We start from the raw sequence: 26,800 nt of genomic DNA on the forward strand, positions 1-26,800 counted from the left end.
TTTTTGTTCCTGAGTTATTAGCTATCAATGTTAGGTTTGGAATCAGTGAAATCAAGAAATTTCATTAAAGCGCGAAAGATGGAACTCATCCAATTTTTAACTTGGTAAGGTGGTAGATTTTGACGAGCTTAGTAACTATAAAGGTAGCCAAGAAAGATCTGTCGCTTTTTCACCCAAGACCTTCAAACATCGATATTTAACCTAAGACATACCTGGAAGATCAAAAATAGTCTCCTTCTGCCAACGTTTTGGAAGGCCATGTATTCCATCGCGGTAGAACTTGGTGGGCCGTGAATCGAAGAAGGTATCAAGTGCATTTTGCACCTCTACTAGGGATTTGAACTGGCGTCCTCTACGCTGATTGTCCAAGGAATGGAACAGGTGGTAATCGGACGGTGCAATGTCCGGAGATTATGGCGGATGCAATAGTGTTTCCCATCCTGTGTAGAATGGTGTCCCGGGTCATCCTAGCCACGTGGGGCTTAGCGTTGTCCTGTAACAGGAGGACCCCTTTGCGATTCAGAAGTGCTGGCTCCAGAGTCTTGAGTTTTTTCTTGAACACGGCTCAACTGCTGACAGTACACAGTTGCATTGATGCTCTGACTAGCCTGTAGTTGTATTTTTTTTCTCCTACTGTCCAGAAAAATTGGACTTGAACTTAGTTAAATCAATAAATTTCATTAAAACGCGTTAATCTCATCCGATATTGGCCAAAGTTGATATGGTCATAGACTTTAACGAGTATGGTACGCGTGCGAGCTCAGCGTGAAATATTGTGATCCACAGACCCTTGGTTCTCGGTTCTTGAGGGATATAAATTAGAAATAATAATTCACAAAGGTAAACAGTGTAAAATTTATATTTTACAGAATATAAAAAAATAATTATTTACTAATAGTGATTATTAATGTGTTATCGACATTATGGCATTACTGCTGAATCGCCGGACCAATTTGAAAATCGAAAAAATGGAGCAAAATATATTGCATTCGGTTATATTTGGTTGGATTACATTAAGTTACGTTAGATTATGTTATTAGATGCGCAGTTTTACTATACGGATCCATAGTATAAGTAGGAGTAGGAGTAGCAGCAGTAGTAGTAGTAGTAGTGGGAGTAGGGGTAGCGATAGTAGTAGGAACGGGTTAGAAGCCCCACAGGGATTTGTTGGTTTCTGTTCTCGACATGAAATGGGCAAATTAAAGACTTGCTCAAATTTATCTATACATTTTACAATCTATGGATCCGTATAGTAAAACAAGTGTACCTCTCCGCGAAATAGTCTATCCGCCTCCACATACAGTGCCGCTTACAACATCAAAAACAACCAGCAAATACAATCACTATCTGAGCTTTTGCTATTCCCCTTACCTGACTTGCAATCACTCTTCCTCATAAACTTAAATAAATTCTCCAATTGACCCGGTAAATTTCCTAAAATTTGTCCGGCGATACAGCAATTAACCCGACAGTATATTTTATAATGTAAAAAAAAAAGACTAACAAATTACCAAATAGAAGGATCCTGTATAAACTGATCATGATAGTGTCAGGCAACTCTGTAATAAATTCACTTTTAACAATTGATTTTAACAAAATATGAAACATGAAGTGATTATATGTATTGATACTAAAGACTTCTCAGTAAGATCCCCCATTCATTTCTCTTATTTTCTATAAGTAATTAAGTCAGTATCAAAAACAATTTGATTCTTTCAAAAATAGGCCATTTAATACTAACAAAATACTATTGAATGGTTTATTTGTTCTAAAGATGTTTTATATACGGTAGGACAAAGAACTAAGTATCTGACTATAATAATCTCATCAAACGAGAATTCAAATTTTAAATAGGTGGGTCTTCGTTTTCGTATTAGTTTTTACTGCTACTAACTTCAGTAGAACAATACTGCTAAGATGAAATTTTTTTATTTGGTTGTTTGTTGAAGTTCAGCGTCCCTTTTCAGTATCGAGCAAGACTATACAAGACGTAGACCAACATTTAAAAGTGGAATCCGAACCACCATAACACGTTCAATGTTTTCCCACTCGGGACCCTGTGCATCAAAGGAATACGCGCTAGCCACTAGACCAATGGCAGGGCTTGAAATCTTTTCTTGGAATAATGAAATTATATATTTAAAAGAAACATTTGTCGCTTCCTAGTACTTCTCTCGTTCTATGAGACAAAAGATTGTAACCAGATATATAGTAAGTATTTATCACTTTCGGTTGCATTAAACTTAGAGATGGAAACTATCATTGTGGCACAGATTCCATATCCAAAACTGCTATCGTCTTTTCTTTACTATGAAATCGGAAATAGTAGTTTCTCACTACTTCCGGTTTACATAGAGGGATAGCGATCGATATAACAATCTTCGAATCCTGGATTCATATATATAAACATATCTCATTATCTCTTATTATTTTTGCTCTATGGTGATCACTATTGAAATTAGAAGTGGTAATAAATTTCTACCACAGGATAAAACTTGGATATAGTCTATTGCCAAGGTACTGAATTCATGCTTCTCGCTATTACCATGCTTGCTCTATGGTGATCAATACTGAAACCGGGAGTTGTGATCAGGGGCGGATCCAGGACGGACTTCTGGCGAGGGTTATAATACTGCTACTTAGAGCTATTTTTACGAGCTCCAACTCTGGGATGTGTTTTATTTATATATAAAATAAGAGTGTTCTCTTCTGGGGGGCGATCGACCCCTGGATCCCCCCTGATTGTGATACATTTTTCCTACTTCCTGTTTTTGTAAAGAAACAAATGAGTTTCGTTTCACAATGTAAAACTAAAAAAAAAAAAAAAAAACTAAGACTTGCAATCCATGTGAATTGAATATTCAAACTTCAGTACAACAAGTAGCACAACTAAAACTCTTGGTTGGAATAGATTAATAAGATCAAAGATAGAATCTGCTCCTCGGATGCTGAATCCGTATCAGAAAGCCATTATTAGCTATCATTTATCGTTTTTGTTCTATGGCGATAAAGATTGAAAGCAGGAATGGCTAATTTGAACCACTTCCGGCTTGAATAGAGGGTTTAGGGAGGAGACGGAATCTATTTTTAGGGTGCTAAATCGATTTTAGAAAACTTCTCGATATCTTTTGTAGTTTTTGTTCTATGAATATAAGTATTCGAACCGAAAGTAGTAGTAAATTTCAAGCATTTCCGTTTACAACAGGGTGAAGCAGGTTATGACGATATGTTCTCTTAAAACTCTGAATTGATTCCAGAAAATTGCTTGTTGCTATCTATTACAATTTTTGTTTTATCGCGACAAGTGTTAACACCGGAAATGGTTAATTTGAACACTTTCGGTTCAAATAAAGTGTTAACGAAGAAGGTGGAATCTATTCTTGAGATGCTGGATTAATTTTAAAAAAAATACATCTCGATATCTCTGACCGATTTTGCTCAATGAAAATTAGTATTACCTACAAAATCAAAAATAGTAATAAACTTCAACCATTTCTGACCTTGTGGAGTGTTGCGGATTGTAATTGTATTTCCTCTTGAGAACCTGAATCGATTGTAGGTGAACCACTTGTCGCTATCTATTACTAATTTTGTTCTGTGGCGATTAATGTTGAAACTTGTAATCGTTAATTTGAACCACTTCTGGTGTGAATAGAGATCAAGGGAGAAGGTAGAGCCTATTCTTAGAACGCTAAGTCGATTGCGAAAAACCGCATCACTATTTCTTCAAGCTTTTGCTTTATAAAAATCCATATTGAATCCCTATTGAATATACTAGTAAATTCAGCCACTTTCAATTTCGATAGTATTGTGCGTTGAAATGATATATAGCTTATATACTCTTGAGACGCTGTATCGATTCGTTTAAAAAAAAACACACACACACTTGTGGCTATCTATTACTATTTTTGTTCTATATCGATCAATGTTAAACCGAAAATGACTATTTTAAACAACTTCCGATCAGAATAGAGGATTAATGGAAAAGATAGAACTATTTCTAGGTAGTTGAATCGATTGCAAAAATCTACATCTCGATATCTCGTAATTCAGTATTGAAACCGGAAATAATAGTAAATATAAACAATTTCTGGTTTTGATTGAATGTTGTGGATAGTTGTATGTTGTCTTAAGACGCTAAAATGTTTGCAATAAATTGCTTCTCGCTATCTATTACTCTTTTCGTTCTATAGCGATACAAATTGAAACCAAAAATGGTATTTGAACCACTTACAGTTTTAAACGGAGGGTTAATTTAGGAGATCGAACCTATTTTAGGGGCTCTAAATCGACTTCTCATTTTAGGGGCAAGAAACGACTTCTCAATATTTATTACTGTTTTGCTTTGACACCTCTCGAAAGACAGACGGACAAAGCCATTCTAAAGACTTCCGATACTTATGCATAGCTTAAGCTGCAAGTGTAATAAGGGCGAACATTGAATATATTCTTGGGACACTGAATTGGTTCTGGAAAACCGCGTCTTTCTATATGTTACCGTTTGTGTTCTGTGTTGATCAACAATGTAGCAGAAAGCGATAGATCTCTACCACTTCTGGATTAAATAAAAGCCAAATGCATTAGATGAATATATTCGTGTTGCAAACCTATGCTTCTCGCTATTTCATACCGCTTGCTCTGATACCAGCTGACAGACGAACGGATGGATAGGAAGACAGATGAACATAGCCGTTCTATAAGACTTCCTATACGTATGCATAGTATACTATAGTTTGGAAGTACTATCAAATGAAATAAATTCAGTTTGTTTTACAAAAATTATCCGTTTTCCGTTTCTCGGTAGTTTTCGTTTTCCGTTTTTCGAAAAAAAGCGTTTTTCGTTTTTTTAAATCGTTTTTCGTTTCTCGAAAAAATTTCGTATTTTCGAAAAATTTTTCGTTTTCCATTTTTCGTTTTCGAAAAAATACGGCCAAACCTACTATTCATAGCCGAAAGCTCAACTAAAAAGAGGAAGTGAATGCTAAGGAAGCTACAAGAAGGATGTTGAAACAACGCTTCCACTGGCTAATAGAAAAAGGAAAACAAAAGTAGCTACAGATTTTTGCCTTTTGAGTACTCATATCTTTTGGGGAATATATACTTGACATAACATGCCTTTTAAATCTACGCCAGATGTGAGCTGTACGCATGAAGGTAAAAATATTCGTAAAAGGTAAACAAAAGAGACTAGTTTTATGCTTCTGTTTCCTAACAGTCAACTTCGTGTTCAACTGCAGGAACTGACCTTGATACCTACTACTTGACTGAACGCCTTGTAACAAGAGGGCAACTATAATTACCCATAGGTCTCTTGCAGCTACACAGCAAGCTGTGTATGTTATGTGTCACTCCCTCTCTGCCTCTGGCTGTGTTCGCGAAAATATTGTATGCTTTTCATGCTTTGAGGGAAGGGGTAAGAAACCCTTGCACACCTTCGAACATAAAATGATGGAAAGACGACCGATGTTAATGCAGAGTTCATAGTTTCAAACAGTGGCGTATACTGGTTTGAAGGCATGGGCTACCACTGACCTTGCATATTATTATTATTAATAAAAATGGTAATAATAATAATAAAAGTAATATAATAATAATAATAATAATAATAATAATAATCACAATATCCATAATAATGAAGAAAAGTGGTTGATGTGTTTTGTTTGATCTTTTGTTTTGAGACCGTTAGTGCGTTTGCACGCGGCAACGATAATATCGGTGGAACCACCGATAATGTTGGCGGTGAAATCGACTTCAATGTATTCAAATCGTAGCTTGCACACGCCACCGATTATCGGCCGATCCTCCGACACGCAGATGCTGTCGGCCAAGCCCCCGATACTGTCGGCGGTATCGCCGACACCGATTTTGTCGGGAGCAATGTTTTCTTATGATTGGATGCACACGCCACCGATAGTGTCGGCCGGCCAGGGGGTTAGATGAAGAGAGTGAATGACAAGGCGCTGTGTATTTTTGTTTCGTTTCTTGTCTTTGGAATTTTGTTGTTTCCATTTTTTCTATTACAATTGTATATTATTATTATTATTATCTTGTCCTATAAACAACTTCGGGACAGCTTACTATTTTTGTACAGTCTCTGTTTTGGAGTAGCTAATTCCCTTTATTAAATAAATATAAAATGTGGGAAGTCTGAAGAGTACTGGTTTCCCTCTAAATAGCTATTACCAAATAGAATATAGGAAATTTAGATAACCAATTTCTTGATTATTTTCCACTACTTTTTTATTTTTGTTCTTTCTCTCTCTCTCACACACACACTCTTTGATGGTATATTTTTTTAAATCTATTAATGCTATTAAATTTTAATACATTCTTGAAATTAACTTAAGCGTAATTTTCAAAGTTTGATACACTGTGAACATAAGCATATGGAAAAAAATCCTGATTATTATTACTTCCTTTTATTTTCATCAGAATTGTGTGCAAATCACTTTTCCCGGTTCCACTCAATAAGCAATGATTGAATAGAATATTTGTTGACAGGTCAAAGTAGAATTATTATTATTATTTTGAAACGAAACCAGCACAATCAAACACTCCTTTCAAAGCTCCAAGGACAAGTTACTCATTTGGCATTTTCTTGATTGTGATCTCAACAATACGGATGTGGCTTCATGCTTCACTTGTTGCAGATTTTCCCTCTCATTTCCAAAACTATCCCAAACCTCCCCCTTTTTAAAAGCAATTTGTGGAATGGCAATTGAAAACAAAGACCAAAGCTATGTATCCTAGTTTTTCCTCTCCCCTTTGTACCGGGATCGACCCCCTGATAGAGTTCTGCAGTTTAGCTACAGTGACTGAATGAAAAGGTTGTGTATTATTGAATTCGTATCTTTCTAGTTTTGCTTAGATTTTTAGAGATGGCAGGAATTTTTCCATTTGATATTTTAACCCTTATTGAACTTGTGGAATGTAGACCTTGCATATGGGATAATATAACGGACACTTTCAAGGACAGAATTGAAACGCAAAAAGCATGGCGAAAAGTTTATGCAAGACTTGCCCAGGATTTTGAGTTTATGGACAAAAAGAAACGAGAAACGACAGGTATGTATGCAACAGCGCAAATCTGTCTTCAACATTGGAGGGGGGGGGTTAGATCGTTCCCATATTATATATATAGCAATGTTCAAACTATTTCTGTAGTCGAGAAACAATGCTGTGGAGGATCAGGGGAGCAGAGTTGTCTTCAACATTGGGAGGCGGGCAGATTTGAGGCTTATTCTGAGTGGACATAATTTCATCTCATTTTCCTTTCTGGCGATCGGACACAATCAAATTTCTCTCCCAAAAAACACATTACAAATCGGATTATTGGGGGGAAGGCAATCTCCCCAGTTCCAAGATTGAAGGGGACATGCCCCCTTCATCCCCCGGGATTTGCGCCAGTGTATGTATGGAGCAATGTAAAACAGAATTACTAATTTGAATCTTATCATTTAATCTACTATGACATTAATGTTAATTGCATGGAAAACAAAATAATATACATACAATATGTAACAGTGTTCCAACAAAAATTAAAACTAATATAGTTTGCAATGTACAGCAGCATCAATTCTCATCGAAACGAAAATAATATGTTTACAGCATCTATTTAAAACGGCACTGTTAAATCTAAATATGTTTAGGCATAGGACTATTTTTTCTAAGTTTTGAACCGTCCTCCACACCTCTTCAGAACAGTTTTTGTAGTTCTTGTTTTAAAAAATAATTTTCCCAATTATTATTTTTTTATTTGTTTTCATATATGGAGAAGATTTTTTGTGTGTCGCTTACTTCGCTCATCACCGGCAACGATATTGTCGGGGCTTCCACCGATATTGTCGGCGACGTGTGCAAAGTACGCCGACACCGACATCGATATTATCGGGGCTTCCTCCGATTTTGTCGGTATCGTGTGCAAACACGCTTCATGTTTTCCACCGTAAATGAAATTCCACCATACATTTGCGCAGTTAACTTCTTGTGGATTGCGTTCGTAAAATGTTAACTTTTACCAATGTCACTTCCCTCAAGAGTCGCCTCTGTTACTGAGGTTGGCTGTCATTCCGTACCAGTCTACACAAACATTCTGCAGACATCATTATAATTGTTATGTTTATTATCCCTATCTAAATCTCAAATTTTTGCGTTGTGTTAACAAACGATTCTCGGGCCCTTTTTTGTGGAGACCTTTCGACCCGGGCCCTTTTGATGAGGGGCGTTTTGATTCGGGCCTTCTGGCTCGGGCCTTTTGTTGAGGAAACATTTCGACCAGGGACCTTTTGACGCGGGCCCGTTTGACTCCGGCTTTATTTGACCAGGGTCTGTTTGACGCACAGCCTTTTGACTCGGGTCCCTTTGTCGTGAAACCCTTTTGACACGGGTTCTTTTTATGAGGGTCGGTTTGATTCGGCCCCTTTTGACTGCAGCCCATTAAACCCGCGACCTTTTGACGACTCGGGCAATTTTGTAGGGGGACTCCTTTGGACTCGGCCCCTTTTTATGAGGGGCGTTATGATTCGAACCCTTTTGTTGTGGAGACCTTTTGAACCGATTCCTTTTGATGTGAGGCCGACTTCACTCGGGCCCTGTTGTAGCGGGACCCATTTCGACCCAGGCCCGTTTAATGCAGGGCCTTTTGACTCGGGTCCATTTGCCGTGGGACTCTTTTGATTATGGCCCTTTTGATGAGGGGCGTTTTGATTCGGGCATTCTGGCTCGGGCCCTTTTGTTGAGGAGACCTTTCGACTCGGGCCCTTTTGACGCGAGGCCGTTTGACGCCGGCTTTATTTCACCCGGGTCCGTTTGACGCAGGGCCTTTTAACTCAGGTAACTTTGTCGTGGAACCCTTTGACCTGGGCTCTTTTTATAAGGTGCGTTTTGATTTGGATCCTTTTGACTAGGGCCTTTTTAACCCGCGACCTTTTGACGTGCGGCCGTTTGACTCGGGCCCTTTTGAAGCGGAGCCCCTTTTGACCCGGGCTCATTTGACGCAGAGCCATTTGACTCGGATCCTTTTCTCGTGGGCTCCTTTTGACTATGGCTCTTTTTATGAGGGGCGTTTTGATTCGCCCACTTTTGACTCGGTCCTTTTCTACGCAGGGTCGTTTAACTGGCTCTTTTGTAGCGGAGTCCCTTTTGACTCGGGCCCTTTTTTATGAGGGTCGTTTTGATTCGGGGCCCTTTGACTCGGGTCCTTTTGTTGCGGAGACCTTTCGACCCGGGTCCTTTTTATGAGGGGCGTTTTGATTCGGACCCTTTTGACCCGAGTCCGTTTGACGCAGGGCCTTTTGACTCGGGCCCTTTTGTTGCGGAGATCTTTTGACTCGGGCCCGTTTGACGCAGGGCCCTTTTCGACTTGGGTCTTTCTGTCTTTGCCCTTTTGTCTGGCCCTTCTGACATGGAACCATATATAGAACGCAGCAGCTGAAATACCTGGGGCAGGGGGCCTGGGGAGTATGAGTAAATCGATGATCGATCGATCCAAGGCGGAGTAAAATTAGTTACACCACTGTTCACATCTATTTCTTTCTATTCTCTCGACATCATGTGTGGAGATGAATGTTCTGAATAATAGGCTACAGTGGCGAAAGACGATATACGCTATCAATGATAAATGTTATGACTGTTAACTTAATATATATAGGGAATAAAACGAAAAACTGTATATCGGACTTCCCCCCTCCCGTTGGAAAAAATCCTGCGGGCGTTAGTGATTATGATGTTGCCTAGTTATTGTATTATATTATTCTATACACGGAATAAATACTTATGTGTTTTATATAATAATAAGAACCTTATCTACATTTATTACGGCCCTTGCTTTACGGGAAACATATTCACGTTCAGCTTAATCAGTTTCCATTCTCAAATAATTACAGTGAGGCGAATGAAATAATTCAAGCCCGAACATGTCGTAGTAAATTCCTGAAGAGTAACAGCGCTAGTAGCAGTTGTTAGCAGTTTTTAACTTAACATATAAGACAATAATTTGAAAAACTGAGAATACAAATCTTTTCAGAGATGACAGTGCACTGATGCTTTAAATCTATGCCCTTACTCCCTATACCTACGTTATTTCCCTAGTCAAAATAAAAACTCTTCAAAATTAATCAAAATTTCTTATGCAACCATCCCTTCCTTAGAGTTCTGCGCTGTCACATACCCGTCACGGCGATGTAAAGGCACTTTTGGCGACGAAGATACAAAGAATGGATTCTACTATTATAGAAATAGATGGATATCGTGAGATCTCCGCAGTGGGTATGTTAAAAATCCCACACAAGCTTATTACTAATCAGAAATTATAAGAGGGTCGTTGGCAAGAGGATGTGATAGAATGGGGGTCGTGTTAGGAATTAGGTTGAGAACCACTTCTGTAAATTATTATTATTATTATGAATCCAGAATGAAAACTTACCGAAATTTTCCAGCCATTTGATTGGATTGTTCCCTCGGAAAGCATTTCCTAATTCCATTCCATATCTAAACTCGGTCACTCTACCGAATGAGGTATACTCAGTAGCGTGAATTGCTTCAATACCTGAAAATAATAACAATATATACACACCAGTTCAATATATTCATTCCCTTCTCCTTTCAGAGTATAAAGAAGCTAGACATGTCTGTTAATAAATAATACATTACAATAAAAGCATCTAACAAATGGATTAATTATAATGCAGAAATGTCAAATTTAATAGCATATGCACCTACCACCGCACGCTCACACACGCACACACGCACACACACAGACACACACACACACACACACACACACACACACACATATATATATATATATATATATATATATATATAAACCAAACCTATGCCACCTCAAGAAATTTCTGGATATGCCCGCTGATATACACAATGTGGGTTGCTAATTTATAATGAAAAAAGTCCTGTCTAGGTCAAAAATAGCTAATTTTATACTATTGTTGCCAAAGAGAAATCAAAATATTCATTTACAGTAGATATTATTTTTAATAGAAATAGATAATAGGAGTGAACGAGAAAATTACATACGCCATTCTGTAAAGAAAATGCTTTCCAAAATTATTTAAATGAATCTTTCACGAGCGTGGATGAGAATTGATGAAAACAATATTTTCCACAAACAAATTATACAGGTGCAAATTACATTTTAGTTCATATGTGTGACATAACCTTTAAAGTTCTTTCCCATCAAAGTAGAAGGCATACATACTTAGGAGGTTCCAAATGAATTCTAGTCTTAATTAGTAAGTTTTATAGAGAACCACCAAACCTGTCCTTTCTATTCACCAGGTGAACTATATACAATCTACAACGTTGCAAAACGTTAGAGTTGTCTAACTTGAGGGTCTTCTGATCAGGTATGTCTCTGTATGAGGATGTCGCACAATGGTCGGAATGACGAGAAAGCGCGGCAAAACTATTTGCGGGCGTATTTAAAACATGCTTTTTGTCAATATGGTATTTTTTGAAGACATATTAGGCTATTGCTGATTGTTATGCCGTAATGCGTGCAATAATCTAACATGTATGTCAGTAATGCGGGTTGCCTATGTAGGCGGCGAAAGAAAGTGGACATTTTAATGAGTATGCTTTCAAAATAGGTTTACAAATATCATCATGGGTCGGTATAAAAAATAATAAATAATTCAGAACTTGTGCTAATGTTATTCTTATTAAAATTGCATAGCAAAGATGTCATTTTAAACAAAATAAACATGCTTTTGGCCAGCAAAAACGCGAACGATGAAGTTAACCAGAAGTCAGTCCGTGTAAGACATTGTTTACAAAAACGAAATTATCTCGCAATACGCATATTTGAAAAAAAATAGAGAGTTGTCCAATCAAGTACAATGAGAGTCACAAAAACAAAAATTCGATTTTGAAATTAATCACCTTCAAAACAATTTGGTACCCAAACATGAGATTGCTGATGCTATTTAAAAGTTGAAACATTTCGTTTGGAATATTATACTTTTTGGGCATATTGAAATTATCATGTCAGACTATGTCAAAATATGTGTAGGAAATCTAAGTTTGTATCTTTTCTAGACTTTTTCGGTACCGTTTCTAGCGATACCTGCTGAAGTCTGTTTCGAGACTCCTGAACTTCCTCACTTAGTATTCCTATTGGGAGAGGAGCTATGGATATAGTTGACATCTTCACAATACCATTGATCACACTAACACCCACTAAGATGACGCAAAGTAACGAGACTATTGAGTTTCTGTGAGTATTACGCGACTGTCTGGACTCATTGAAGCTCGCTTTGTTTGCCAAGAAGCAGGTAGGAGCAGCTAATTCTAACAAAACTCATTAAGGATCTTCACTACAGCGAAATTAAACTACCGCTAATTTTAAAGTTTTTCTGTAATATCTTCAAAACAAATAAAAATATTTGAAAAGCAAAAAACGTAGTCCACTACACAATATTATTTTGTATGTAATTCCATTATCACAACTCATCTATCAGCTTTCGATTTGCAACTGTCGACAGATTTAGCATTTTTTGTGGGCTCTGTAAATAACGGCACACCAAAAGCAAATAGGTAAGTTGTGGTAAAAGTATCACATGCAAAATCGTATTGTCTAGTTCACTATGTTTCTCCTTTCCGAATATTTTTATTTGTTTTGAAGATATTACAGAAAAACTTTAAAATTAGCGGTAGTTTAACTTCGCTGCAGTGAAAACCCTGAATTTGGAAACCACAGAAAATACTAAAATAATAAAGAAACCTTGGACTTGCTAGGAAAATTTTAAAAGTCTGAAAATATGTAACAAAGCTTTGACTCTGAATAGATTGTTGTAATAATGCTCCCAGTGCGCATATGAAGTGCCTTAGAGGCCTGCTGTTGACCTTAGAGGATTGCTATTGTTCTGATCAACAATATCTATAGTTCACATTTCATAACTATGAACATACTTGCGAGTAACAATTTCGTCATACTGTCCCACACGAAAAGCATTTTTACAAGGACAGCATTTTTACAAAAGAATCATTCACTTTCGACAGGTGTCTTTTCATGAACGAGTGATGTCAGGATGAAAAACAGATCTGTTCTATATAGAGTGGACATTCACTTACTAAAAAAACTACAGTGTCCATTCCGGTGATGGAATTCATTTTTGAGGTTTTCCAGCTTTCTTGTTATTCGAACAACGGTGTGGCTTAAAGATCATGGAGAAAATTTCATTAAAATCCTCCTATGATAGGGAGACCGTGTCAGACAGGAAGTTGGTGGACGTGGGTGGTGAGGTTGAAAAGGTCTTTGCTCTTTAAGCACAGCGATGATATCAGAAATAGGGTCCGGGCCCGAAGTTTCGGGTTGTGTTGCAAACCTTTGCTGTGGCTTAATTTCAATACTTGATTGCTCAAAATGAAAGCATCAATTCAGCTTTTCATATGGTTTTATCTCGCAGAATCAAATATTGAGATTAAGCCACAGCAAAAGTTTGGGATAGAACCCAAAACTTCGGGGCGGCCAGGACTCGATTTCTGACATCATCACTGTGCTTAAGGGAGCAAGAACTTTTCAATCCCACTACTTGCGTCTTACAACTCCATGTTTAATGGACGAATAGAGAGAATCCGTGCCCGAAAACCCAAGACTTTATTTCTGGGGCCTCGGGACCAGGGCCCGATTTCTAACGTTATTGCTATGTTTAGGAGACCTGAACCACAACCCGTGCCTAAAAACTCCATGTGGACGAACTCGTGAGACGTGTAGAAGGGACTCGTGTTCAAAATTTTGGGACATCATTACTCTGTTCAGGAGACTTGAACCTTTCTAATGCCACCATCCGGGTCTACCAACTTCATGTTTAACTACCGTAGGAGAATCGGTTCCATGCTCTTTTTATAGGAGAGCAAATTTCTACCTTACTACCGTAGGAGAATCGGTTCCATGCTCTTTTTATAGGAGAGCAAATTTCTACCTTACTAATTAAATTTAAAATACCTTCAGTCAGTGGCGAACTTACCATTAGGCACACTAGACACGTGCATGAGGACGCAGCCATTGAGGAGCGGTAGCCAGAAGAAATGTTTTTTATCGGTAAATTATAGGAACATTTGTACTTATAGTTGTTATAGTATAATGTGACCCTCAATTTAATTTCATTGGGAGAGTTTATTTTTGAAAAAAAAAATCATTAATGAAACATTCCGTGCCAGCTTTTAATATAGTAGGTAGGGGGGGTTCGGAATTTTATTTCGTATTCCGAAATTCGGAATTCATCTAATTCCGGAATATTCCGGAATTGGAGAACGTCTAGAAACTGTGTTCCGATTCCGGAATTGGAATTTCCGTTCCGAAAAATTCCGGAATTAGGAACAGCCCTATTGTACTGCCACCTTTTATAGAAACAACAGCCGAGCAATTAATAACTGTACACCGTACTTCGTCCTTTCCTTCTATGCGTTTAAAGTACTTCCACGTATAAGATTTCATTGTGACTTGTTCCCACTTCTGTTTCGTTGACTGTTCAACGAAACCTCCAACTCGTTGTGAAAAATCTATTACTGCTGGAGAGACTACGACAGAGTCTAAACTTCGGGACAGTACCGAGCAATGAAACGAGTTTGCGAATTCGGGTAAGTCCCGAACAACGGAAGAGATGGGATTGAGTACTTCGAAAGTACTGTGTATTTCAGATGTAAAGCATCACGGGCAATAGCCAATGGTGCGCGATATTCCGCGCGGTGTTGCCGGATCATGGACTCCCCTTTCCCTTCTCGCTCTTCCTCCAGTTGAGGTTATGACACATACATTTGCAACATTATTCGCAATATAAATATACTATTCCAGCAAACTCAAGAATTTTGACTGTGCATCCTAGAAGTATATATAGCAATTAAATTACTTACCTATTAACTTTTCCAGTGGATTTGCTAAACACTCGTCTTCAACACTACTTTCACTATGTCAGTTAATATTTCGTCATTGTCTGAATCTGAGTCTTGTAAATTTATTATCATGGGCTAAAAAAATGTAAACACAAAAAATAATTCTTCGAGACTGATTTCGTAGCACTTTATTTTTATTTATTTTTTTTAAGAAGGCTCAGCACTTGTACTCGGTTTGCTTAAAGACATTGTCAACTATAATTTTGGAGAAGAAACGAAATACAACGAAAAAAAGTAACCCAGACACTGATGAATTCTGTTTATGCTAGAAGAGAACTTACGTTCCAACACAACTAACACCTTTGTTTCCTTCTCAGTTTTCATAACAAATAACTTTCTTGGGCTTGGTCTAAGTCACACAAAAACAATCCGTCTGATTCCTTAATGATCGAGTTTGTTTTGGGTTACGATAATTTACGAGACCATTTAGACGCCTGGTGCTTTTGAATCCCTGCTGGAGAAGGAAAGAGGGAATAAGTGGTCGCATATATGTAAGGTAGTGAAACGTGAAGAAAAAAAAATCATACTGCGTTTTTTCTGTCGAGTAAGAAAAAATTTATCCCGAAGTAAATTTCAAAACAATATTACGAACTTCCCATACTTTGTTCTTACGATGTTAGGCATATTATATATATATATAAATGAATCAGATTCCAAAGGCGTGTAGCCACGGGGGAAAAGGGGGCCCTGTCTTTCCAAACTATTTCCAACTCCAAAATGAGGTTCGTGGTATGTGTTTAATAAACTTATGCAAATGAGGGACGTTTATAATAAAATATGAATTTAAAAAAAAAAATCAAACATCATCAATGCGGTTTCTGTACCTAATTAAAACAACTAAAATTAACCATATGCTTTATATTCTCATTTCCCTAACAGAGAGCACACCGTATGAACTCTCTATTAGATTATTGCGTAATAATATCTGAGTTGATATTTTTTCAAGTTTTTTTTTCTTTACTGTTTTAACCCATATAAATACAAAGTCAGATAAACAGACTGCTATAAGCAGCATTTGTTTTCTTATGAATAGGTTATTGATTCATCTACAATCCGGTTTTCAACTCAGTACTGTCAACATCCGTCTTTTGATAAGGTAGCATCGTGAAAATATAACATGTGTATAGTATGTATGGTGAGTTAAAATGCTTTCATATTCTGAAAGAGATCATTTGTTCTCTTTTAAATGTGTAAAAAGCTTTCCTCCCCCTGAAAGTAATGTTCCCCTAGAACAACCTGCTGGTTACACCCATGATTATTCTGTAATAAAAGTTGAGTTCTATTTCCAAATTGAAGAAAAACCCACTGGAAATTAGACGCGGGACTCATCGCTCGTTTTACTAATTGTTTTATATGGAAACCTTTAAAAGCGTGTATCATAACAACCAGTTGACATAAAAAGATGTAGTTTTCACGTATGTGTTCGTAATTCTTTTCTCTACTTCGTAAAGTGAGCAGTTGATGTGCTAATACAATATTTCTAATAAGCGCCTCTGGTATTGTCAAGATTCGCAGTAGCGCGAGAAGTCAGCGTGCGGACTGCTTGTCGCGAATTGTCAACACCGCTCAAAGCCAATTGGACGCCGCGTGAAGCCAACTCAAGGCCATGCCGCTTATCATCTGAAATCTGTTATAGTGTACGAGAGCGCGCGTGTCCATATAAAAAGCATTCATTACAGGAACGTTGAAATTGGAAGCAGGTTGGACACCGGTGACTCAGAAGAGTCTCCTGTGTATCACTAAAGCATTCATGTGCCTGTGGTTAGGCGTTGATAGGGGTATAGCTTATGCTAGATGTAAGTTGAGTTGAGTTGATTTTAGTTTAGCGTCCCGTTCAGCAGCGAGGCTATATGAGACGTGGACCTACTAATTAACGTGGAATCCGAACCACATGAGCTAGATGTGAGTATAAGTAGGGGGAGTAATGGGGACGTCAGCAACTAGGCTATACGTCCCCGTTACGATTAACAACGTTGCTCATACGCTAGATGTGGTCTAATCCAACGACGGCCTCCCAATTCCATACTCCTGTGGTGAACACATATGCTCGTAAGCGTCTACAATTCGGGAACGTACCGAGGCCTACCAAAGATTAGAAACAAGTTTACAAGCCAAGCTTTGATTTTGGCGCGACAAATTCGATGCTTTGTGTACTTCATGTAAATTCGCTTTTACGTCTTGTAGGGTATTATTTCAGATTCTTTAATACAAAAGGGTCTTATTTCCAAAAGGACACTGCTTCATAGCGTATGCTATGCTATGGCATACTGAAATGCCACGAAAACTATACGCTAGTGTTTACGTCATGTTACATATACACATGTAGTTTTAGCCAACGAAAGGATCTATTTGTTCACAAAACGGAAACACCTGACTTAGCAAAATAATATTCTGTGCAGTATTGAAGATTATAACAAATCAAAATGCTAAGACATCAACCAACGATCAAGAAAAAAATCTAGGAACAAAGCACGGACGTCGGTGAGTTGGGAATCATTTTCCTCTTTAGATTACTGACAAATAATGGCAACTTCCCTCCCAGTAAGCAGGGGTGTGGGGCCACCAGAAATAGTGGTCAGATTTTTTTTTCAAATATTTCAGACTATCCTATCCCTTTAATTACTGAAAATCGTATTTTCTTTTAAATGATTCTCTGCCCCTCCTTCAGGTACTTATACTTAACAATGGCCATACATCAAAGGATATGCAGTTCAATTTCTTGTTAGGATTCCCTTGTATAAATGGAAAAGGTAATGTCGGTATTCATTTGAAAAAAATATACGAAATCGTTTACTTAAAAAAATGTACTTTTTGAAAGATTAAACAAACTAAAGGGAAGAACTAGATCGAATTTATAGGTTCCAATTTCTGCACCAAAATCACGGGATTTACACTGCATCACTTATGATTGAGACTCTAAGGATAACCAGACAAAGTTCCAAATCTTATGCGCAATCGTTCACAGTGAACGAATCTAGAGAATGAAACAAACCAGTTGCCGTGGACCAAAAGCTCCTTCCTTCAGCACAGCGGAATGAATATCCAGTTTCAAAGCTAAGCTTTGCGCACACCTCTCAGTTTGGGGTAACAGCAAAAATTACGTTTTCAATAAGAAGTTCCGAAATGTTCCGAAATGTTCCGAAATTCCAAAATGTTCCGGAATTCCGGAACGTCTTGAAACTGTGTTCCGATTCAGGAATTGGTATTTCCGTTCCGAAAAATTCTGGAATTCCGGAATTAGAAACAGCCCTAATAGTAGGCTATAGCATAGCCTTCTTTATAATTCCTAGCCATAAAGTGAACAAGGAAACGTTGCATTTTGTGACGTAGATAGTCCGATGGTCTTACTACCAAGTAGAATAGTTGTAGTCTGCAGATTGCACAATAAAGTTGTAATATTTATAAGTCTTACTGCACAATTTTCGATGTTTTGTGATTATTTTACGATTTTATTTCTTTGAAACATGTATTTTTGGAAAATAATAGGAGCCTGAAGTGTAGGAAAATTAAAATAAATTAATGGCGTTTAAAAATAAATTACACGTAAACGTTTAATGTAAGAATATATTTTCAGCTTAACAGTTTTGTTTTGGTAGTAAAACTTGTAAACAATACTATGTGTTACACATACAAATAATATTAATGATAGTTTTTACACTATTTTTATCATTATAAACTATTATGTCAACAAGTAAAAATATGAATGTAAGTGAATATCTCCCGTTTGTGTGTGTTTTGTTTACTATTTCAGTGCAGTAAACAAAACTTACAAATCTTCTGAGCTATATTATTTTCCATTACCTTCACTCGCAAATGTGAAACTGAAGGTATGAATATTTTTTTATAATATATTACGTTAAAATATAGTACATAATATAGACTAAGCAAATTTTAGTCGAATTTTGCCAAGAAAGGTATTGAGTCCAGCGATTAATTGATCCATATTCAATCTCACCTAAATGGCAAAATATCTTTTCATCTCAAACCGTATTAATAAAAATTCAAAACAATGTATTTCACTATGCCTTTCTTGGACAAATGCATGCACTGGCGTCTCTGGCATGTAAAATGTGGGGGGGACATCGAAGAAAGTGATTAAAATGGTGCTATCTAGCCCAACCTATTTATTATCATCGATTCCATTTGTTACCTTTCTGCTTACCTTCACGGATCCCCTAAGGTATATCAAGAACTCTGATATTTCTATAATCGTTTCACAGCCTGAATAATATATTCCAAATAATAATAATAATAATAATAATAATAATAATAATAATAATTATTATTATTATTATTATTATTATTATTATTATTATTATTATTACTACTACTATTATTTGTTATTCTGTGGTTAGTAAATAAATTAAATTAGAATGAAATATTGAATATTTTGTACTTCAAAATATTGGGGGGGACGCGACCCCCTCGTACCCCCGCCAGAGACGCCTATGAATGCATGAATAAAAGCTGCCAATGACGGAATATTAAATATCGCCTATTACGTTAAGACGTTTCCTATATTCAGGGGCCGCGGTGGCTCAGGGGTAGAGCGTTCACCTCTGGTGCTTGGGGTCCCGGGTTCGATCTCAGTGAACTTTGTGGCGGACAAACACCGTGTGCGTGGGTTTTCTCGGGGTTCTCCCGTTTCCTTCCACTTTCTTCATTACACCATTTCATTCATCACTCATCATGACCATCTCCTTTAGCCTAACCGGCATATCGTGGGACGTAAAACTCAAAGATTTCATTTCATTTTATTTACGTTTCCTATATTCGTGATACACAAAGGGGCGGACGGCCGAATTGTGCCTAGAGGCGACACCGTAGGTAAGTCCGCCACTGCTTTCAGTTTACATATATATGCAGGCGCGGATACAAGGGGAGGGCTATAAGGGCTATAGCCCTCCCTTGACGCTCAGATATACACTGGATAAAATGGACTTCAATCCTGCTTTACACTGGATAAAGCGACAAACTATGGTTTAGCCCCTCCCTTGATCATATCCTAGATCCGCCACTGTATATATGTGTATATCATGTTTTGTCATCCTCGTGTAGATAAGTACTCAATAGCCCTATCCTGCTTCCTTTAGAATATGCATTATAAAAATCCTGAACAGCCTAGGGATCTTTCTTATAGTTACCTAAAGTATAACAATCCAATGGTGTACATTTGTACAAAGGACAAAGAAATATTCAGCTTTATAGTCTACATTGAGAGAACCATAATATTACAAAACGCTGGTACACAGTAAACAAGAATCACATACTAGAAGTTTCAATTTTGTCCGGCAGATGTCCGGTTGAAATACGATTGCTGCCACCTAACGGTGGTATTCTACTATCTTTGTATATTAATACTTGCTGCCACTTAACTTCTACTATCTTTCCAAAACAGCAGAATTCAAAAATTCACTTTCGTTTGAGAGTTAACGTGTGAGGTAACGGAATGATGTAGGTCACCGTTATACGTTAGGATGTTAACGGATTGCCACCATTAACGAATTCGACCGAGATAATCGCTTTACCACTCTACCAAAAAAAATCGAAACATTCGCTTTAGTTCAGGTTTATCACGAGGAGTAACGGGCGTTGAGATGTAGTAATATGACAATAGTAGTATGGGCCTCACTTGATCGAAGTTTGGACTTTGACCCCGACATCTGTGACGTCATAGGTCAAAGATCAATGACTTTGGCCCGGGATCAATAACCTAGGGGTACTTAGGACCACCCGCTCTAAATTTTGGCAGGGGTACCTTGGCCCACCCCCTAAATTTTGGCAGGGGTACATAGGACCACCCCCTTATAACTTGGAAATTGCCAAATCTAAAAATTGGGTGGGTAGCCTAGGACCAGGGTATGTACCTCTATTAGTATTGGGTAAAAACCACCTCGTTCCCTTTCATCGGTAAAAAAATTGCCAAAAAGTTAAATTTCGGGTTTTTTTGACCTAATTTATCCCCTTTGATGAGATGTTACTACCTTATATAGTTATATGGGCGTATACAGGGGTCCATTCCCTTTCATAAGATATGGGTTTATCGGTGCACCTCTTTAAAAATTTGAGAGGTGTACATTGACCCACCCCTTAAATTTTGGAAATTGCCCAATTTAAGCTTTTGGTATTTTAGTATGGTACTCTAATATAGATCACTATACATTTGGGTGGTCTACATAGTTCCCATTTAGGGTACAAAATTGCCAAATTTTAGTACAACAACTTGTTTGTTTTTTGGCCCAATTTATCCCCTTTGATGAGGTTTAATTACCTTATATGGTTATACGGGCGTATACACGGGTTCATTTCCTATCATAAGACATGGGTATATTGATGTACTCTTTAAATTTTTGGGTGGGGTACCTTGGCCAACCCCTTAAATTTTTGAAATTCTCCAATTTAAGCATTTTGTATTATAGTACAGGACCTCAATATGTATCATGATAAATTCGGATGGTCCACCTCGTTTCGTTTCATGGGTAAAAAAAATTGCCAAAATACAAACGTAAGCAATAAGTTGTACAACGTGTTCGGTTTTGACCTAAGTTATCCCCCTTTGATGAGGTTTAATTACCTTATATGGTTATATGTTCATGTATAGGGATTAATTAGCTATCATAAGACATGGGTACATTGACGCACCCCTTTAAAAATTTAGGAGGTGTACGTTGGCTTACTCCCTCAATTTTAGAAATTGTTCAATATAAACATTCGGTATCATAGTACAGGACCTCAATATGTACCACTATAAATTTGCACGGTTTACCTCGTTCTCTTTCATGGGTAAAGAACTACCAAAATTTAAATTTCGGAGGTTATTGGCCCCTTTGATGACGTTTATTACCTTATGTGATTGTGTGGGCATGTACATGGATCTATTTTATTTCTTGAGATATAGGTACATCGATGCACCACTTTACATTTTTGGTAGAGGTACATTGGCACACCCTTAAATTTTGGAAATTGTCCAATTTAAACTTTGATATAATAATATAGGACTTTAATATGTATTGCTACTTATAAACTTCGGTGATCCATCTTGTTCCCTTTTAGGGTTAGAAAATTGATAAAAATTAGTACGACCATGTGTTCGGTTATTGACCCCATTTGATAAAATCTTAAATACCTTATATGATTATATGGACGTGTACAGAGGTCTATTTTCTTTCTTAAGATATAGGTATATTGAAAATTTAGGAGGGGTACATTGACTCACCCCTTAAAATTTGGAAAATGACAAATTTGGTATACTAGTATAGTGCCTTAATAAATACCGTTATAAATCTCGTTCCCTTCCATGGGTAAAATATTGTCAAAAATGTAAATGAACCCTTTGATAAGGATGGATGTGTATAGGAGTCATTTCCTTTATATTTTTATGTTCCCTATCAAATTTTGTTGGGGTACATAGAACCATTCCTTAAATTTGGGAATTATCAAATAACAATATTCGGTAAACGTTTTCTAGGACCCTTTGAAAAATGTTGGTGTCTCTCTTATGGCCAAATATTCAAATTCGAAGGTGATTGACCTATTTTATCTTTTTTGATACGGCTTTATCATTGAATGAGTCAGGATTTATTACCTTTTTCATACGACACAGGTGTATTTGTGTACCAATCTTAAATTTTGGGGAGGGGTACATTTCTTATTGTTAAATCAATAATTGGCAGTTGTTCTTAGAATTGGGTAGTATCTCATTCTTTGGGTAAATCATTGTCAAATCTTAGTATGATCACGTGATCAGTTATTGACCTATGGTGGGATTAGGAGTCCAGAACATTGGTACATTGAAACTTTGTAGGATAATTTGAGAATTGTCAAAATGAAATTACGTCATTAATTTTGATTATTCCCACCAATGGACCAAATACAAACGTAAGCAATATGATGTACCACGTGATTGACCTTGATGAGGTAGTGTACAGGGATTCATTTCCTTTGTTGTGGTACTTCTTAAGTTTGAGTACACACTTCGGGAATTGTGATAAACAGATTTTTAACATAAGGCGCGAAATTTGAAACAATACTTTAAACTTTAGTCACAGTTCATAGTCTAAGATCATTGGTGTGGGTTGATTTGCCCTTGAGCTTTAGAAATCTGATAGCTAACCTTATTGAATCTTATGACTCATAGTGTAAAGACAATACATGCTACAAGACTTTCAAATTTAATCACAAGTTGATGTAATCTGACACTGGCAAAGTTATTGTTGATGCAATTTGATTGGATGATCGCTATCTTTCGTGCAATCTGATTGGTTGATCACTATCTTTCACGCAATCTGATTGGTTGATGATTTTCAATTCTTTGCTGCATTTAGGTTTAAGTTTTGTTTAACATTTATCGATTACTGTTTAAAAATCTTGGTTTGAATATTTTCGTTCAACATTTTGCACTCACTGATGAATATGACCAAAACCGTTCATTTGTTAATCGAATAGTTAAAAACCGGATAAAGTTTGACGGGTAACCGTGAAACATAAAATTATTTGTTTGACATTTTTTTCGTTTCAAAATTTTGTTTGATTTTTTTTGTTTGAAAATTTTTTTGGAATTTTTTGTCTCAAACCTTTTCTGTTCAAAATTTTGTTTGAAAAATTTTTGTTTGAAATTTTTTCGTTTCCAAATTTTGTTAAAAATTTTTGTTCGAATTTTTTGTTTAAAATTTTTTGTTTGAAATTTTTGTTTGTAAACTTTTTGTTTGGAAAATTTTGGTTTCAAATTTTTGTTTGTGAACTCATTGATAAAGAACCGGAACTGTTTAGAAGTAAAACACCTGGCAACACTGTTTATCATGATGCAATAGTACACGTCAGAACATGGTAATGCAACGTCATCAGTTTTACATCATCGTTCGAGGTAGTATTCTTTATAACGTCTTCATGGCTACTTGTCTGCAGTTTCTAAACTCTCGTGATGTGATGAATTCATTTACCGATTTACAATAGAATATACCTTATAGAATCTTAGCTAGCCAAATGATCCCTACAAAGTTGGGATTAAGAATCGTAGTGAAGCTTGAAAATGAAAAGGATATTATATTACCAGCAAGATATTTACCCATGAAAGCTTGAAAACAAGAAGAACTATTACGCTTTTTAAACACTGGATCTGTATCTTTATGCTATAAAAGACTTGTTGGAAGGAGTCATCAATTTGAATTTAGTACACAGCCTGATCTGTGAATTTGGTTTCGTCAGTAATAGTGATGAAATCATGAATTCAAACGTCAGCACATTCCTTTCCATTGACGTTAGCCGTAGCTGTATGAAATCGTCAAATACCGTGTCAGGCAGGAAAGATGTGTACTTCTAACGATAAAGAATTTCTCTTCGCAAGCTAATATCCGATAAACAAAACATGTCATGGTTTGTATCTGTTTGTTCGTGTCTGTTTGTACAACATTTGACCCTGTGGTTCGATTGGGCAAAGCAGAACAATTTGGTGTACAACTGAACTTCAAGAATGGCAAATATCATGTTCACGAATCGACCAAATGAATGATTATTTTCATGATGAGCTAAATGTGACCATAGTCAAATCATTAGGCTCAAATCATGAAGTTGTGCTGCATACAGTCCTCGAGAAAAAGATGGTGTTGTTGTGTAAAAAGAGTACATTGCATGAAGCCCGAAATATGGTGTATCTAATGCAAACGGAATGGAAAAACTTCATCAATGTATTTCAGTGTGTTAAACATTCAGTGGAAGTGTGCAACAAAACAAGTATATCCTAAAAAAGTACTGTTTTGAGAAAAGTGTCATGCATATTGTACAACATGTATCTAGATGTTGTGATGGTTGTCAACATCGTTCGTGGGTGCATACCTGCATTGATAAACAGTTTATTTGTGATTAAATGGACATTGAGTTTCCACCAATTGACATTGCAATAGACTTTAAAAGACTTCAGTTGGAATTACAATTATACGCTAAAGACAAACTCTTGCAAGTAGTTAAAATACATTGTATCGACAATATCCAGATCCTTTATCTGGTATGGATGTATGCGCAGTGTAATAAAATGACCCATTCCAATGATTTGTGTTTTTCATTTCAAGTACAACCCCATGTTCTGACGTGTACTATTGCATCATGATAAACAGTATTGCCAGATGTTTTTGTTCTAAACAGTTCCGGTTCTTTATCAATGAGTGCACAAACTTAAAAATTTGAAACCAAAATTTTCCCCAAAAAATTTCAAACAAAAAGTTTACAAACAAAAATTTCAAACAAAAAAGTTTCAAACAAAAATTTTGAAACCAAAATTTTGAAACAAAAAATTTGTTTTGAAACGAAAAAAATTAAAAAAAAATATTTCACACAAATTTCAAACAAAAAAATAAACAAAATTTTGAAATAAAATTTAAAATTTTGAAAAAAATTACAAACAAAAATTTTTAAACAAAAATTTTGAAAAAAATTAAAAATTTTGAAAAATGTACAAACAAAAATTTCGAACAAAAATTTTCAAAAAAATTTTGAAAAAAAATTACAAAAAAATTTCAAACGAAAAATTTTCACAAAATTTTTAAAAACATTCTTTTGAAAAAAATTTTCAAAAAATTTCAAACAAAATTTTGAAAAAAATACAAACAAAAATTTGAAAAAATTTTCAAACAAAAAGTTTTCAAACCAAAAATGTCAACTCAAATAATTTCACGTTTCACGGTTAACCGTCAAACATTATCCGGTTTCTAAGTATTCGATTAACAAATAGATGGTTTTGATCATATTTATCAGAGAGTACAAAATGTTGAGCAAAAGTGTTCAAACAAAGATTTTTAAATGTTAAACAATACTTAAAACTGAATAGAGCAAAGATTTGAACATCATCAGTCAATCAGATTGCACGAAAGATAGTGACCAGCCAATCAGATTGCATGAAAGATGGTAATCAGCCAATCAAATTGCATCAACAATAACTTTGCCAGTGTCAGATTACATCACCTTGTGACTAAATTTCAGTGTTGTAGCATGTATTCCCTGAAGACTATGAGTCATAAGATTCAATAAAGTTAGCTATCAGATTTCTAAAGCTCAAGGTCAAATCAATCACCACAAATGATCTTAGACTATGAGCTGTGACTAAAGTTCAAAGTATTGTTTCAAATTTCGCGCCTTATGTTAAAGTTCTGTTTATCACAATTCCCAAATTTAAAGAATACTTCTCTCGATATACCTAAGTCTTAGAATTAATCACATCATTATATGTTCAATAAGGGCAATAATGTCCGTCAATTGCTTACCTGAGTAGAACCAACTGTTTTCTGCAAGTGTGTACTGAAACTTAAGAGGTACCACAACAAAGGAAATGAATCCCTGTACACTATCTCATCAAGGTTAATCACGTGGTACATCGTATTGCTTACGTTTATGTTTGGTCCATAGGCAGGAATAATCAAAACCAATGACGTAATTTCATTTTGACAATTCTCAAATTATCCTACAAAGTCTCAATGTACCAATGTCCTGGACTCCTAATCCCACCATAGGTCAATAACTGACAACGTGATCATACTAAGATTTGACAATGATTTACCCAATGAATAAGATACCATCCAATTTTAAGAATAATTACTAATTATTGATATGACAATAAGAAATGTACCCTGTTGCGAATAACCACAACATACATAATTCAGCGCAACATGTAAACCTTTATCTCGGTAGACCTGCCCTAGCTCCTACCTTCAAAACTTTTTTTCAAAGGAGGAACCACTGGACAAATCCACCGAAATACAAGTTTACTTTTGCACTCCGTGTAATGGAGCAATCGATACTTTCCATAAAAATGCTACTTCAATTTTCCTTTAACCATATATAGAAAATACTTTTTTTTTCATAAAAATATTTAACAAATCCTTTCCCTTTTATTTTATGAAAT

At 36.3% G+C, this 26,800-nt stretch overlaps 1 protein-coding gene across 1 annotated transcript in view; it reads right to left on the reverse strand.

Moving 5' to 3' along the window:
* LOC145676763 (alpha-amylase-like) overlaps window positions 1–26,800 on the reverse strand; it is a 95,986-nt gene that overhangs the window by 35,349 nt on the left and 33,837 nt on the right. The window contains exon 7 of the mRNA XM_081747572.1: window positions 10,424–10,546. Within this exon, the coding sequence (XP_081603698.1) occupies window positions 10,424–10,546 (123 nt within the window). The remainder of the gene's footprint in view (window positions 1–10,423; window positions 10,547–26,800) is intronic.

This window comes from Thermobia domestica, unplaced genomic scaffold (genome assembly GCF_964235325.1).
Source record: "Thermobia domestica unplaced genomic scaffold, izTheDome1.hap1.1 HAP1_SCAFFOLD_355, whole genome shotgun sequence".
Classification (NCBI taxonomy): Eukaryota; Metazoa; Arthropoda; class Insecta; order Zygentoma; family Lepismatidae; genus Thermobia; species Thermobia domestica.